Genomic DNA, 17075 nt, shown 5'->3' on the forward strand with positions numbered 1-17075 from the left:
GACTGTTATTACATCTCTTGACTGTTATTACAACTCTTGACTGTTATTACATCTCTTGACTGTTATTACATCTCTTGACCGTTATTACATTGCTATTTAATGTGAACCAGAAATGATTGAGTATTTGTAACTTTTTCAACTCACTAAGAGGCCACTTAGGATACAACGACACCCGTCTCTCCCGTTCCCAAATGAAACGCGACACAACACCCCAAACAACCCATCAATCCCTCCCCATTAGACATGGTGCTTGGCACACAACATACACATTCCTGTAACCATGACAAACAAAAAGAAGGTGTGTGTGCTTACAGACTCCTGGGTAAATTCTAACTGTAACAGAAAACACAGTAACGCACGCACACACACAAACACACACACACACACACACATAGGCACAGCCAAAGTTCAGTTCAACTGTACCCACAGGTTCAAATCACCCGTGCTGTTTTTGAGAGAGGGGGCGGATTCCCATTACCCTAGCCAGGTCTCATTAACATTCTGGCAAAACCTACCAACTGCAATCACCATATCAACACCACCATACAGACAGACAGACAGACAGACAGACAGACAGACAGACAGGGAGGAAGGGAGGGAGGAGAAAAGGTAAGAGGGTGTGATGGATGGGGAGAGAGAGAGAGAGAGAGAGAGAGAGAGAAACTGAGAGTAAGAGAGAAACCATGAGAGGGGGACATGGAGGGTGGGAGAGGGGACATGGAGGGTGAGAGAGGGGACATGAAGGGAGTGAGAGGAGACATGGAGGGTGAGAGAGGGCCATGGAGGGTAAGAGAGGGGCCATGGAGGGTGAGAGAGGGGACATGAAGGGAGTGAGAGGGGACATGAAGGGTGAGAGAGGGGACATGGAGGGTGAGAGAGGGGCCATGAAGGGAGTAAGAGGGGACATGCGTGAGAGTATCAGCTGTTCCGGACGATTGTGTGGTCATGCTCTCCTTAGCCGATGTGAGTAAGACTTTTAAACAGGTTAACATTCACAAGGCCGCAGGGCCAGATGGATTACCAGGATGCATACTCAGAGCATGTGCTGACCAACTGGCAAGTGTCTTCACTGACATTTTCAACCTCTCCCTGACCCAGTCTGTAATACCTACAGTTGAAGTCGGAAGTTTACATACACCTTAGCCAAATACATTTAAACTCAGTTTTTCACAATTCCTGACATTTAATCCTAGTAAAAATTCCCTGTCTTAGGTCAGTCAGGATCACCACTTTATTTTAAGAATGTGAAATGTCAGAATAATAGTAGAGAGAATTATTTATTTCAGCTTTGATTTCTTTCATCACATTCACAGTGGGTCAGAAGTTTACATACACTCAATTAGTATTTGGTAGCATTGCCTTTAAATTGTTTAACTTGGGTCAAACATTTCGGGTAGCCTTCCACAAGCTTCCCACAATAAGTTGGGTGAATTTTGGCCCATTCCTCCTGACAGAGCTGGTGTAACTGAGTCAGGTTTGTAGGCCTCTTTGCTCGCACACGCTTTTTCAGTTCTGCCCACACATTTTCTAAAGGATTGAGGTCAGGGCTTTGTGATGGCCACTCCAATACCTTGACTTTGTTGTCCTTAAGCCATTTTGCCACAACTTTGGAAGTATGCTTTGGGTCATTGTCCATTTGGAAGACCCATTTGCGACTAAGCTTTAACTTCCTGACTGATGTCTTGAGATGTTGCTTCAATATATCCACATAATTTTCCTTCCTCATGATGCCATCTATTTTGTGAAGTGCACCAGTCCCTCCTGCAGCAAAGCACCCCCACAGCATGATGCTGCCACCCCCGTTCTTCACGGTTGGATGGTGTTCTTCGGCTTGCAAGTCATCCCCTTTTTTCCTCCAAACATAACAATGGTCATTATGGCCAAACAGTTCTATTTTCGTTTCATCAGACCAGAGGACATTTCTCCAAAAAGTACGATCTTTGTCCCCATGTGCAGTTAAAAACCGTAGTCTGGCTTTTTTATGGTGGTTTTGGAGCAGTGGCTTCTTCCTTGCTGAGCGGCCTTTCAGGTTATGTTGATATAGGACTCGTTTTACTGTGGATATAGATACTTTTGTACCTGTTTTTCCTCCAGCATCTTCACAAGGTCCTTTGCTGTTGTTCTGGGATTTATTTGCACTTTTCGCACCAAAGTACGTTCATCTCTAGGAGACAGAACGCGTCTCCTTCCTGAGCGGTATGACGGCTGCGTGGTCCCATGGTGTTTATACTTGCGTACTATTGTTTGTGCAGATGAACGTGGTACCTTCAGGCGTTTGGAAATTGCTCCCAAGATGAACTAGACTTCTGGAGGTCTACACGTTTTTTTCTGAGGTCTTGGCTGATTTCTTTTGATTTTCCCATGATGTCAAGCAAAGAGGCACTGAGTTTGAAGGTAGGCCTTGAAATACATCCACAGGTATACCTCCAATTGATTCAAATGATGTCATTAGCCTATCAGAAGCTTCTAAAGCCATGACATCATTTTCTGGAATTTTCCAAGCTGTTTAAAGGCACAGTCAACTTAGTGTATGTAAACCTCTGACCCACTGGAATTGTGATACAGTGAATTATAAGTGAAATAATCTGTCTGTAAACAATTGTTGGAAAAAGTGCTTGTGTCATGCACAAAGTATATGTCCTAACCGACTTGCCAAAACTATAGTTTGTTAACAAGACATTTGTGGAGTGGTTGAAAAGCGAGTTTTAATGACTCCAACCTAAGAATATGTAAACTTCTGACTTCAACTGTACATATTTCAAGCAGACGACCATAGTCCCTGTGCCCAAGAACGACAAGGTAACCTGTCTAAATGACTATCGCCACGTAGCACTCACATCTGTAGCCATGAAATGCTTTGAAAGGCTGGTCATGACTCACATCAACACCATCATCCCAGACACACTGGACTCGCATATCGCACCTACAGATCCACAGATGACGCAATCGCTATTGCACTCCCCACTGCCCTTTCCCACTTGGACAAAATGAATTGACTACAGCTCAGTATTCAACACCATAGTGCCTTCCAAGCTCATCACTAAGCTAAGGACCATAGGACTGAACACCTCCCTCTACAACTGGATCCTGGACTTCCTGAAGGGACACCCCCAGTTGGTAAGGGGAAGGCAACAACACATCCGCCATGCTGACCTTCAACACAGGGCCCCTCAGGGGTGCATGCTTAGTCCCCTCCTGTATTCCATGTTCACCCAGGACTGTGTGGCCGCGCATTTCACTGTAGTTCACCCAGTACTATTTCACTGTAGATCCCCCAGCCCAGATAAACCTGACTTAGATAGCTCCTTTGTCCCACCCCCCATATACGCGGAGACTGACTCAATCGGTGCCTCCAGTGATGCTATCTCTTTCATTGTTACCCAAAGCTTAGGTTTACCTGTCACGAATACCGCCGAGGCTGCCCCTCCTCCTTGTTCGGGCAGGTTTCGGCGTTCGTCGTGCCCGGAGTACTAGCTGCCACCGTTTGATGTTTCGATGTTCGTTTGGTCATGTCTAGTTTAGTGCACCTGTTTCGTATTCTGTCCTGATTATGTCACTTATAAGTTTCCCTGTGTTATGTTTTGGAGTTGTGTGTTGTTGTCCGCCTGTCGTTTGTCTTTGGTCGGTACCTGTTTGCATTTGTGTATTTTACGCGTTGCGCGTATTCTTTGCCTCCTGTGTGTTTCGAGGCCATTTATTTTTGTGTTATCATTTTTGAGTCTCAGTAAAATCGTTTGACTTATCCTCTGTGTCCTGCGCCTGACTTTACCACCACATCCACTAGTGTACCGTGACAGAACAACACACCTATTACTATGGAGTCAGCAGGAGCAGCGGGGGAAACCGAGTCGCTGGAGGATCGGGTCAGCTACCAGGACGCCAGGATCCAGCAACTCAGATCTGCCATGCAGGAGGTCATGGACACCCTGCGCCGATGAGAGAGAGGAGGTTTGCCCACACCTCCTCCTACCTTACCACCACCATCGGCCAGCCCCACCATACCAGCTCCGGAGTCCAGTGGCATACGGCTCTCGCTCCCGAGGGCATATGATGGCACCGCAGCCGGGTGTCAGGGGTTCCTCCTTCAAGTGGAGCTCTACCTGGCTACCATACACCCGGCACCCTCGGGATACGAGAGTGTTTCCGCCCTCATCTCCTGTCTCTCCGGCAAGGCGTTGGAGTGGGCCAATGCCGAATGGAGGGGAATAGACGCCGCCACCATCAGCTACGCGGAGTTCTCCCGCCGCTTCAGGGCTGTGTTCGATCATCCCCCTGAGGGTAAAGCGGCGGGAGAGCGTCTGTTCCACCTTTGACAGGAGAAGAGGAGTGCACAGCAGTTTGCCCTGGACTTCCGGACTCTAGCGGCGGATGCGGGGTGGAATGAGAGGGCCCTCATCGACCACTATCGGTGTAGCCTGCGTGAGGACGTTCGACGAGAGTTGGCCTGCAGGGACACCAATCTCACCTTCGACCAGCTGGTGGACATGTCAATCCGTCTGGATACCCTGCTGGCCACCCGCGGACGTCCAGAGTTGGGGCCGTGCATTCCATCCCCCAGCACCTCCGAGCCGAGCCCTATGGAGCTCGGGGGTGCTGGCGCTAGAGAGAGGAGGAGGGAGATACCGAGGGAGGCCGTCCCCTGCACCAACTGTGGTCCTAGAGGACACACTGCGGCTAGGTGCTGGGGAGGGTCTCCAGGGGTTCGAGGCAGCAGGTCGCGCACTGGGGAGTCATTCCAGGTGAGTAGGCGCCCACCTCACCCAGAGCTCTCTGTTGTTCACTTTTGTATACCTGTAGTATTTCCTCAGGTTGCATCTCAGTCCCAGCATAAGGCGCTAGTCGATTCAGGCGCAGCTGGGAATTTCATTGATCGTAATTTTTGTGTTAAGTTAGGGATTCCCCTCCTGCCCGTTGATGCACCCTTCCCTATCCATGCCCTAGATAGCCGTCCGTTGGGATCTGGGTTGATTAGGGAGGTCACAGCGCCACTTAAGATGAGGACGCAGGGGGGTCATGAAGAGATTATTCAGTTGTATCTGATCGACTCTCCTGCGTACCCCGTGGTACTGGGGCTTCCTTGGTTAGTCGCCCATGATCCCACCATTTCGTGGCAACAGAGGGCTCTCAAGGAGTGGTCTAACCAGTGTGTCGGGCGATGTTTAGGTGTTTCCGTAGGGGCGACCACGGTGGAGAGTCCGAACCAAGTGCCCGCAATGCACATTCCCCCCCGAGTATGAGGATTTGGCACTCGTGTTCAGCAAAACTAGGGCGACGCGTTTGCCACCTCATAGACGGGGAGATTGTGCGATAGATCTCCTGGCGGGTGCGGCACTTCCGCGGAGCCATGTGTATCCCTTGTCTCAAGAGGAGACGGCGGCTATGGAGACATACATAGCCGAGTCTCTGAGACAGGGATACATACGGCCCTCCACTTCCCCTGTGTCCTCGAGTTTCTTTTTTGTGAAGAAAAAGGATGGAGGATTGCGCCCGTGTATTGATTACCGTAATCTCAATCAGATCACAGTTAAATACAGTTATCCTCTTCCTCTGATTGCGAGTATGACGGAATCATTACGCGGAGCGCGTTTCTTCATAAAAATGGATCTCAGGAGCGCTTACAACTTGGTGCGCATTAGGGAGGGAGATGAATGGAAGACAGCATTTAGTACCACCTCGGATCATTATGAGTATCTCGTCATGCCATATGGGTTAATGAATGTTCCTTCAGTCTTCCAATCCTTTGTGGACGAGATCTTCCGGGACTTGCATGGGCAGGGTGTGGTCGTGTACATTGACGACGTTCTAGTGTACTCGTCTACACGAGCCGAGGATGTAGCCCTGGTACGCCGAGTGTTGGGTAGGCTGTTGGAGCATGACTTGTATGTCAAGGCAGAGAAATGTCTGTTTTTCCAGGAGTCCATCTCCTTCTTGGGTCATCGGTTGTCCGCGTCAGGGGTGGAGATGGAGATTGACCGTGTGTCAGCCGTGCGTAATTGGCAGACTCCAACCACTGTTAAAGAGGCGCAACGGTTTTTGGGTTTTGCCAATTACTACCGGAGGTTTATCCGGGGTTTTGGACAGGTGGCAGCTCCCATCACTTCCCTGCTGAAGGGGGGCCCGGTGCGTTTGCAGTGGTCGGCTGAGGCAGACAGGGCGTTTGATAAACTTAAGAACCTGTTCACCTCGGCTCCGGTGCTGGCGCATCCGGACCCCGCTTTAGCGTTCCAAGTGGAGGTGGACGCGTCAGAGGCCGGTATAGGGGCAGTATTGTCTCAACGCTCAGGCACGCCTCCTAAACTCTGGCCCTGCGCTTTTTATTCTAAAAAGATCAGCCCGGCCGAACGAAATTATGACGTAGGGGACAGGGAGCTGCTAGCCGTAGTTCAGGCCCTAAAGGTGTGGAGGCATTGGCTTGAGGGGGCTCAACACCCTTTTCTCATTCTGACTGACCATCGTAACCTGGAGTACATCCGGGCAGCTAGGAGACTGAACCCTCGTCAGGCTAGGTGGAACATGTTTCTGACCCGGTTTGTCTTTAAGCTTACGTACATCCCAGGGTCCCAGAACGGTAAGGCAGACGCACTGTCCCGGCGGTATGACACAGAGGAGAGGTCCATTGAGCCCACTCCCATACTGCCGGAGTCTTGTCTGGTGGCACCGGTGGTGTGGGAGATCGATGCGGAAATCGAGCGGGCGTTACGCACCGACCCTACTCCTCCGGAGTGTCCAGTGGGGCGGACGTACGTGCCGCTCGAGATCCGTGATCGTCTCATATATTGGGCTCACACGTCACCCTCCTCTGGACATCCAGGTATTGGCCGGACAGTGCACTGCCTTAGTGTTAAGTACTGGTGGCCAACATTGGCTAGGGACGTGAGGGTTTATGTCTCCTCCTGCTCAGTGTGCGCCCAATGTAAGGCGCCTAGACACCTGCCCAGGGGGAAGTTACAGCCCCTGCCCGTTCCACAACAACCGTGGTCTCACCTCTCGGTAGACTTTGTCACTGACCTACCTCCCTCCCAGGGGAATACCACCATTCTGGTCGTTGTGGATCGGTTCTCTAAGGCCTGTCGTCTCATCCCAATGCCGGGTCTCCCTACTGCCCTACAGACCGCAGAGGCTTTGTTTACCCACGTCTTCCGGCACTACGGGGTTCCCGAGGATATAGTGTCCGATCGAGGTCCCCAATTCACCTCTAGAGTCTGGAGGGCGTTCATGGAACGTTTGGGGGTCTCGGTTAGCCTTACCTCGGGATTTCACCCTGAGAGTAATGGGCAGGTGGAGAGAGTGAACCAGGATGTCGGCAGGTTTCTGAGATCGTATTGCCAGGACCGGCAGGAGGAGTGGTCGGGTTATATCCCTTGGGCAGAGATTGCCCAGAACTCTCTTCGCCACTCCTCTACTAACCTGACCCCTTTCCAGTGTGTGTTAGAGTATCAGCCGGTTCTGGCACCATGGCATCAGAGCGAGATCGAGGCTCCTGCGGTGGATGAGTGGTTTCGGCGCTCGGAGGAGACGTGGAACGCTGCACACGTCCATCTGCAGCGGGCTATCCATAGACAAAAGGCGAGCGCCGATCTCCACCGCAGTGAGGGTCCAGTATACGCACCTGGAGATCGAGTCTGGCTCTCGACTCGAAACCTGCCCCTTCGCCTGCCCTGCCGGAAGTTGGGTCGGCGGTTTGTGGGGCCATTTAAAGTCCAGAGGAGATTGAACGAGGTATGCTACAAGTTACAACTGCCTAATGATTATCACATTAACCCCTCGTTCCATGTGTCTCTCCTCAGGCCGGTGGTAGCTGGTCCACTCCAGAACTGTGAGATAAGAGAGACTCCCCCGTCCCCACTGGACATCGAGGGCTCCGGCGTACTCAGTCCGGTCCATCGTGGATTCGAGACGTCGGATGGGGGATCTACAATATCTCGTGGAGTGGGAGGGGTACGGTCCAGAGGAACGGTGCTGGGTGCCTAGGAGGGATATCTTAGATCCCTCCCTCCTGACGGAGTTCCACCGAAACCATCCCACGCGCCCTGCTCCGCGTCCTCCTGGCCGTCCCCGAGGCCGGGGTCGGCGCACGGCTGGAGCAGCGCGTCAAGGGGGGGGGGTACTGTCACGAATACCGCCGAGGCTGCCCCTCCTCCTTGTTCGGGCAGGTTTCGGCGTTCGTCGTCCCCGGAGTACTAGCTGCCACCGTTTGATGTTTCGATGTTCGTTTGGTCATGTCTAGTTTAGTGCACCTGTTTCGTATTCTGTCCTGATTATGTCACCTATAAGTTTCCCTGTGTTATGTTTTGGAGTTGTGTGTTGTTGTCCGCCTGTCGTTTGTCTTTGGTCGGTACCTGTTTGCATTTGTGTATTTTACGCGTTGCGCGTATTCTTTGCCTCCTGTGTGTTTCGAGGCCATTTATTTTTGTATTATCATTTTTGAGTCTCAGTAAAGTCATTTGACTTATCCGCTGTGTCCTGCGCCTGACTTTACCACCACATCCACTAGTGTACCGTGACATTACCTCCACTGTACTCATATCCTTCCATATCCTTGTCTGTACATAATGCCCTGAATCTTTTCTACAACGCCCGGAAATCTGCCCCCTTTATTCTCTGTACCCAACGCACTAGAAGACCAGTTCTTAAAGCCTTTAGCCGTATCCTTATTCTAGTCCTCCTCTGTTCCTCTGGTGGGCCCTGCAGCCCCCAGTATCACTCCTACTCCCCAGGCGCTATCATTTGTTGACTTCTGTAACCGTAAAAGCCTTGGTTTCTTGCATGTTAATATCAGAAGTCTCCTTCCTAAATTTGAGTTATTCACTGCGTTAGCACACTCCGCCAACCCTGATGTTCTAGCAGTGTCTGAATCCTGGCTTAGGAAGGCCACCAAAAATTCTGAAATTTCCATCCCCAACTATAACATTTTCCGTCTAGATAGAACTGCCAAAGGGGGTGGAGTTGCAATCTACTGTAGAGATAGCCTGCAGAGCTCTATCATACTATCCAGGTCTGTGCCCAAACAGTTTGAGCTTCTAATTCTAAAAATCCACCTTTCCAGAAATAAGTCTCTCACTGTTGCCGCTTGCTACAGACCCCCCTCAGCCCCCAGCTGTGCCCTGGACACCATATGTGAATTGATTGCCCCCCATTTATCCTCAGAGTTCGTACTGTTTAGTGACCTAAATTGGGATATGCTTAACACCCCGGCCATACTACATTCCAAACTAGATGCCCTCAATCTCACACAAATGATCAACGAACCTACCAGGTACATCCCTAAATCCGTAAACATGGGTACCCTCATAGATATCATCCTGACTAACTTACCCTCTAAATACACCTCCGCTGTCTTCAACCAGGATCTCAGCGATCACTGCCTTATTGCCTGCGTCCCGTAACGGGTCCGCGGTCAAACGACCACCCCTCATCATTGTCAAACGCTCCCTAAAACACTTTAGTGAGCAGGCCTTCCCTAATTGACCTGGCCCAGGTATCCTGGATGGATATAGATCTCATTCCGTCAGTAGAGGATGCCTGGTTGTTCTTTAAAAGTAATTTCCTCTCAATCTTAAATAAACATGCCCCATTCAAAAATACAGAACTAAGAACCGATATAGCCCCTGGTTCTCCTCAGACTTGACTGCCCTTGACCAGCACAAAAAACATCCTGTGGCGTACTGCATTAGCATCAAATAGCCCCCCGCGATATGCAACTTTTCAGGGAAGTTAGGAACCAATATACACAAGCAGTTAGGAAAGCAAAGGCTAACTTTTTCAAACAGAAATTTGCATCCTGTAGCACTAACTCCAAAAAGTTTTGGGACAATGTAAAGTCCATGGAGAATAAGAGCACTTCCTCCCAGCTGCCCACTGCACTGAGGCTAGGAAACACTATCACCACCGATAAATCTACAATAATCGACAATTTCAACAAGCATTTTGCTACGGCTGGCCATGCGTTCCACCTGGCTACCACTACCCTGGCCAACAGCTCTGCACCCTCCGCTGCAACTTGCCCATGCCCCCTCCGCTTCTCCTTCATACAAATTCAGACAGCTGATGTTCTGAAAGAGCTGCACAATCTGGACCCCTACAAATCAGCTGGGCTAGACAATCTGGACCCTTTCTTTCTAAAACTAGCCGCCGAAATTGTCGCAACCCCTATTACTAGCCTGTTCAACCTCTCTTTCGTAACGTCTGAGATCCCCAGAGATTGGAAAGCTGCCGCGGTCATCCCCCTCTTCAAAGGGGGTGACACTCTAGATCCAAACTGTTACAGACCTATATCCATCCTGCCCTGCCTTTCGAAAGTTTTTGAAAGCCAAGTTAACAAACAGATCACCACCCATTTCGAATCCCACCGTACCTTCTCCGCTATGCAATCCGGTTTCCGAGCTGGTCATGGGTGCACTTCAGCCACGCTCAAGGTCCTAAACGATATTATAACCGCAATCGATAATAGACAGTACTGTGCAGCCGTCTTCATCGACCTAGCCAAGGCTTTCGACTCTGTCAACCACCGCATTCTTATTGGTAGACTAAATAGCCTTGGTTTCTCAAATGACTGCCTCGCCTGGTTCACCAACTACTTCTCAGATAGAGTTCAATGTGTCAAATCGTAGGGCCTGTTGTCTGGACCTATGGCAGTCTCTATGGGGGTGCCACAGGGTTCAATTCTTGGGCCGACTCTTTTCTCAGTGTATATCAATGATGTCGCTCTTGCTGCTGGTGACTCTCAGATCCACCTCTACGCAGACGACACCATTTTGTATACATCTGGCCCTTCATTGGACACTGTGTTAACAAACCTCCAAACGAGCTTCAATGCCATACAACACTCCTTCAGTAGCCTCCAACTGCTCTTAAATTCTAGTAAAACTAAATGCATGCTCTTCAATCGAACGCTACTGGCACCAGCCCACCCGACTAGAATCACTACTCTCGACGGGTCTGACCTAGAGTATGTGGACAACTACAAATACCTAGGTGTCTGGTTAGACTGTAAACTCTCCTTCCAGACTCACATTAAGAATCTCCAATCCAAAGTTAAATCCAGAATCGGCTTCCTATTTCGCAACAAAGCCTCCTTCACTCATGCTGCCAAACATGCCCTCATAAAACTGACTATCCTACCGATCCTTGACTTTGGCGATGTCATTTACAAAATAGCCTCCAACACTCTACTCAGCAAATTGGATGTAGTCTATCACAGTGCCATCCATTTTGTCTCCAAAGCCCCATACACTACCCACCACTGTGACCTGTACGCTCAAGTTGGCTGGTCCTCATTACATGTTCGTCGTCAAACCCACTGGCTCCAGGCCATCTATAAATCACTGCTAGGCAAATCCCCACCTTATCTCAGCTCATTGGTCACCATAGCAACACCCACCCGTAGTATGTGCTCCAGTAGGTATATCTCACTGGTCATCCCCAAAGCCAACACCTCCTTTGGCCGCCATTCCTTCCAGTTCTCTGCTGCCAATGACTGGAACGAATTGCAAAAATCTCTGAAGCTGGAGACTCTTATCTCCCTCACTAACTTTAAGCATCAGTTGTCAGAGCACCTTACCGATCACTGCAACTGTACACAGCCCATCTGAAATTAGCCCACCCAACTACCTCATCCCTATATTGTTATTTATTTTGCTAATTTGCACCCCAGTATCTCTATTTGCACATAATCTCTTGCACATCTATCATGCCAGTGTTAATCCTAATTGTAATTATTTTGCACTATAGCCTATTTATTGCCTTACCTCCATAACTTGCTACATTTGCACACACTGTATATATATTTTCTGTTGCATTTTTGACTTTATGTTTTGTTTTACCCCATATGTAACTCTGTGTTGTTGTTTTTATCGCACTGCTTTGCTTTATCTTGGCCAGGTCGCAGTTGTAAATGAGAACTTGTTCTCAACTGGCTTACCTGGTTAAATAAAGGTGAAATAAAAATAAATAAATAAAAAAGTTTGCCGACGACACAACGGTGGTAGGCCTGATCACCCACGATGATGAGACAGCCTATAGGGAGGAGGTTAGATACCTGGCAGTGTGGTGTCAGGACAACAACCTCTCCCTCAATGTGAGCAAGACAAAGGAGATGATCATGGACTACAGGAAACGGAGTGCCGAGCACACCCCCATTCACATCGACAGGACTGATGTGGAGCATGTTGAGAGCTTCAAGTTCCTCGGTGTCCACATCACTAAGGAGATATCATGATCCAAACACACCAACACAGTCGTGAAGAGGCCCTCCAGGACCTCTATACCAGGCAGTGTCAAAGGAAGGCCCTAAGACTCCAGCCACCCAAGTCATAGAGCATTCTCTCTGCTACTGCACTTCAAGAGTCTGGAACCAACAGGACCCTTAACAGCTTCTACCTCCAAGCCATAAGACTGCTAAATAGTTATTTAAATAGTTAACCAAATAGCTACCTGGACTGTCTGCATTGACTCCTTTTGCACTAACTTTATGACTTTTATCACAAATGCTGCTGCTACTGTTTACTATCTGTCACTTTATTCTTAGTTCTATGAACATATCTACCTCAATGACCTCGTACCCCTGCACATCGACTCGGTACTGGTACCCCTTGTATATAACCAAGTTATTGTTACTCAATGTGTATCTATTATTACTTGTATTATTACGTGTTTTATTTTTCTATTATTTCTCTATTTTATTTCTCTCTGCATTGTTGGGAAGGGCCCGTAAGTAAGCGTTTCACTGTTAGTCCACACCTGTTGTTTACGAAATATGTGACGAATAATATTGTATTTGATTTGAGAAGAACCTCTTGATTTTCAACCAGCCAATACAGAGAACGCCTACCTACATTGTTTTGCTGTCTATCTCTGAAACTTGTCTTAAGGTAGGTTTCCATCCAATTGGCGACAGATTTTCATACGAATATTCAAAAATCTGCATAAAAACAATCGGCCCATTTTCCCACCAGAGATTTTTGAATCAAATTGACTTGTTGCAAATAAAAAGCTGTGTGTGATGACACAATACACATAAAAACACCTTTTGCGTTTAAATTCCTATGTACCGAATACAAAATACAAGTTAAATGGGTTTCCATCGCATTTTCAACTCTACTGATGGTTTTCTCACAAAAAATGTTGCGTTATTTAGCGAGTGTGCCCACTCTGATATTGGCATTTGCGCTCTAGCCAACAGCTCTATCTGTGCGCACGTGTAGCCTACATGATGAGATTATTATTTTTATTTGTCAAATGGCAGCCAAGCATCGACTATCATGTCACCAGAATAAGACCCTTGATATTTATTGGAAAGGAGCATCAAACTCATCACCTTGCACTTTCATCACCCTGTCAAGTTCCTCATACTTTATTTAATCTGTAGCCTAATAAACTACATGCTTTCCCGATGAGTCGTTGTGGGAGGACCACACAACATGTCATCGCGTGACTCCAAGTTTACTTCGATATGATGGTTATTATATCAATATTTGAGCATAAAAGCGTTAACACTGACATTTCTCACATAATTCATTTTACAGACACAAGAAGATCCCAAGCGTGTTTTGTTTTATCGACATTTGTAAAGTTTAGCGACAAATGTTCTGTTTCCATCAGGCCTGAAATGTTTTATCCGACATGTACTTTACTCACATTAAAAGGTTGGATGGAAATCTGGTTATAGACACTAACCTGGCTTCCATCCAACCTTTTTATGCGAGTAGGGCCCTCAGGGGCCAGGACGAGCCAGCGTGTCTCAGGGACCAGGACTAGCCAGCGTGTATCAGGGACCAGGACTAGCCAGCGTGTCTCAGGGACCAGGACTAGCCAGCGTGTCTCAGGGACCAGGACTAGCCAGCGTGTCTCAGGGACCAGGACTAGCCAGCGTGTCTCAGGGACCAGGACTAGCCAGCGTGTCTCAGGGACCAGGACTAGCCAGCGTGTCTCAGGGACCAGGACTAGCCAACGTGTCTCAGGGACCAGGACTAGCCAGCGTGTCTCAGGGACCAGGAGTAGCCAACGTGTCTCAGGGACCAGGACTAGCCAGCGTGTCTCAGGGACCAGGACTAGCCAGCGTGTCTCAGGGACCAGGACTAGCCAGCGTGTCTCAGGGTCCAGGACTAGCCAGCGTGTCTCAGGGACCAGGACTAGCCAGCGTGTCTCAGGGACCAGGACTAGCCAGCGTGTCTCAGGGACCAGGACTAGCCAGCGTGTCTCAGGGACCAGGACTAGCCAGCGTGTCTCAGGGACCAGGACTAGCCAGCGTGTCTCAGGGTCCAGGACTAGCCAGCGTGTCTCAGGGACCAGGACTAGCCAGCGTGTCTCAGGGACCAGGACTAGCCAGCGTGTCTCAGGGACCAAGACTAGCCAGCGTGTCTCAGGGACCAGGACTAGCCAGCGTGTCTCAGGGACCAGGACTAGCCAGCGTGTCTCAGGGACCAGGACTAGCCAGCGTGTCTCAGGGACCAGGACTAGCCAGCGTGTCTCAGGGACCAGGAGTAGCCAGCGTGTCTCAGGGACCAGGAGTAGCCAGCGTGTCTCAGGGACCAGGACTAGCCAGCGTGTCTCAGGGACCAGGACTAGCCAGCGTGTCTCAGGGACCAGGAGTAACCAGCGTGTCTCAGGGACCAGGAGTAACCAGCGTGTCTCAGGGACCAGGACTAGCCAGCGTGTCTCAGGGTCCAGGAATAGCCAGCGTGTCTCAGGGACCAGGACTAGCCAGCGAGTCTCAGGGGCTGGACTAGCCAGCGTGTCTCAGGGGCTGGACTAGCCAGCGTGTCTCAGGGACCAGGACTAGCCAGCGTGTCTCAGGGACCAGGAGTAGCCAGCGTGTCTCAGGGACCAGGACTAGCCAGCGTGTCTCAGGGACCAGGACTAGCCAGCGTGTCTCAGGGGCCAGGACTAGCCAGCGTGTCTCAGGGACCAGGACTAGCCAGCGTGTCTCAGGGACCAGGACTAGCCAGCCAGTCTCAGGGGCTGGACTAGCCAGCGTGTCTCAGGGGCTGGACTAGCCAGCGTGTCTCAGGGACCAGGACTAGCCAGCGTGTCTCAGGGACCAGGAGTAGCCAGCGTGTCTCAGGGACCAGGACTAGCCAGCGTGTCTCAGGGACCAGGAGTAGCCAGCGTGTCTCAGGGGCCAGGACTAGCCAGCGTGTCTCAGGGACCAGGACTAGCCAGTGTGTCTCAGGGACCAGGACTAGCCAGCGTGTCTCAGGGACCAGGAGTAGCCAGCGTGTCTCAGGGTCCAGGACTAGCCAGCGTGTCTCAGGGACCAGGACTAGCCAGCGTGTCTCAGGGACCAGGAGTAGCCAGCGTGTCTCAGGGTCCAGGACTAGCCAGCGTGTCTCAGGGACCAGGAGTAGCCAGCGTGTCTCAGGGACCAGGAGTAGCCAGCGTGTCTGAGGGACCAAGAGTAGCCAGCGTGTCTCAGGGACCAGGACTAGCCAGCGTGTCTCAGGGACCAGGACTAGCCAGCGTGTCTCAGGGACCAGGACTAGCCAGCGTGTCTCAGGGACCAGGAGTAGCCAGCGTGTCTCAGGAACCAGGAGTAACCAGCGTGTCTCAGGGACCAGGACTAGCCAGCGTGTCTCAGGGGCCAGGAGTAGCCAGCGTGTCTCAGGGACCAGGAGTAGCCAGTGTGTCTCAGGGACCAGGAGTAGCCAGCGTGTCTCAGGGTCCAGGAATAGCCAGCGTGTCTCAGGGACCAGGACTAGCCAGCGAGTCTCAGGGGCTGGACTAGCCAGCGTGTCTCAGGGGCTGGACTAGCTAGCGTGTCTCAGGGACCAGGACTAGCCAGCGAGTCTCAGGGGCTGGACTAGCCAGCGTGTCTCAGGAGCTGGACTAGCCAGCGTGTCTCAGGGACCAGGACTAGCCAGCGTGTCTCAGGGACCTGAGACACGCTGGCTAGTCCAGCCCCTGAGACACGCTGGCTAGTCCTGGACCCTGAGACACGCTGGCTATTCCTGGTCCCTGAGACACGCTGGCTAGTCCTGGTCCCTGAGACACGCTGGCTAGTCCTGGTCCCTGAGACACGCTGGCTAGTCCAGCCCCTGAGACACGCTGGCAAGTCCTGGTCCCTGAGACACGCTGGCTACTCCTGGTCCCTGAGACACGCTGGCTACTCCTGGTCCCTGAGACACGCTGGCAAGTCCTGGTCCCTGAGACACGCTGGCTACTCCTGGTCCCTGAGACACGCTGGCTAGTCCTGGTCCCTGAGACACGCTGGCTACTCCTGGTCCCTGAGACACGCTGGCTACTCCTGGTCCCTGAGACAAGCTGGCTAGTCCTGGTCCCTGAGACACGCTGGCTAGACCTGGACAGAGTTCTCAGAAAAGATTGGTGCAGAAACAACAGAGTAAAGCTCGCCTCAGGTTGTGTGGAGAAATGTCAAAGCACTACTAACTAATACACAACAACAACAACAACAACAACAACAACAACAATGTTATGTATGTTAGGTCTGAATTCACTATTACTATCATCTCATGACCATTATAAAAATAAATTGTGAGTGATATGTCGTTCCTGTGCAATTCAGCACCGTTTAGCAGACAGAAAATGTCACGGATGGTGTGCCGGCATGGAGGACATAGTATATAATTTATCCATGTTGACTCTAACCTATTCTTTATGGGAGAAGGTTAACTGACATGTACTGTAATACATTTGTTTCTCAACTGCTGTTTTTGACCAGATTTCAGTTTCTGCAGGGGGACATGTTGATAAAACCCTTAGATTAGTCTCATCCTGCACAGTCCCACCTTTCTTTGTCAAAGGGTTTAGCCCCTAGCTGAGTCACTCCAGGTGACCTCAGTGTCAATATGGATTATTGTGACAGGCGCCTAATCCCAAATCAACCCTTAGGGTGATATTCCACCTGCCCTATCAGAAGGGCAAAGCAGAGATACCAGTATCACCACTGGTTGCTTATCTAATCTCTTTAGATCTACACAAGTGTCTAGGTGGAAACAGAATATATGGCTCTGGGTGGTAGGGGCATCAGTCTCCTATGATGGCAACATAGCAATTGACAGCATCGTAACTATGGTGATGGTGGTGATTGTTACTACTCACTTCAGTGAAGCCATGGAACA

At 50.3% G+C, this 17075-nt stretch overlaps 1 protein-coding gene across 1 annotated transcript in view; it reads right to left on the minus strand.

The window, feature by feature from the left end:
- Positions 1-17075, minus strand: part of LOC121572574 (zinc finger protein 385D-like) — a 69771-nt gene that overhangs the window by 8934 nt on the left and 43762 nt on the right. Inside the window, exon 2 of the mRNA XM_041884619.2 lies at positions 17056-17075. This exon is cut by the window's right edge and continues 102 nt beyond it. Coding sequence (XP_041740553.2) covers positions 17056-17075 — 20 coding nt within the window. The remainder of the gene's footprint in view (positions 1-17055) is intronic.

Source organism: Coregonus clupeaformis, chromosome 8 (genome assembly GCF_020615455.1).
Source record: "Coregonus clupeaformis isolate EN_2021a chromosome 8, ASM2061545v1, whole genome shotgun sequence".
Lineage (NCBI taxonomy): Eukaryota > Metazoa > Chordata > Actinopteri > Salmoniformes > Salmonidae > Coregonus > Coregonus clupeaformis.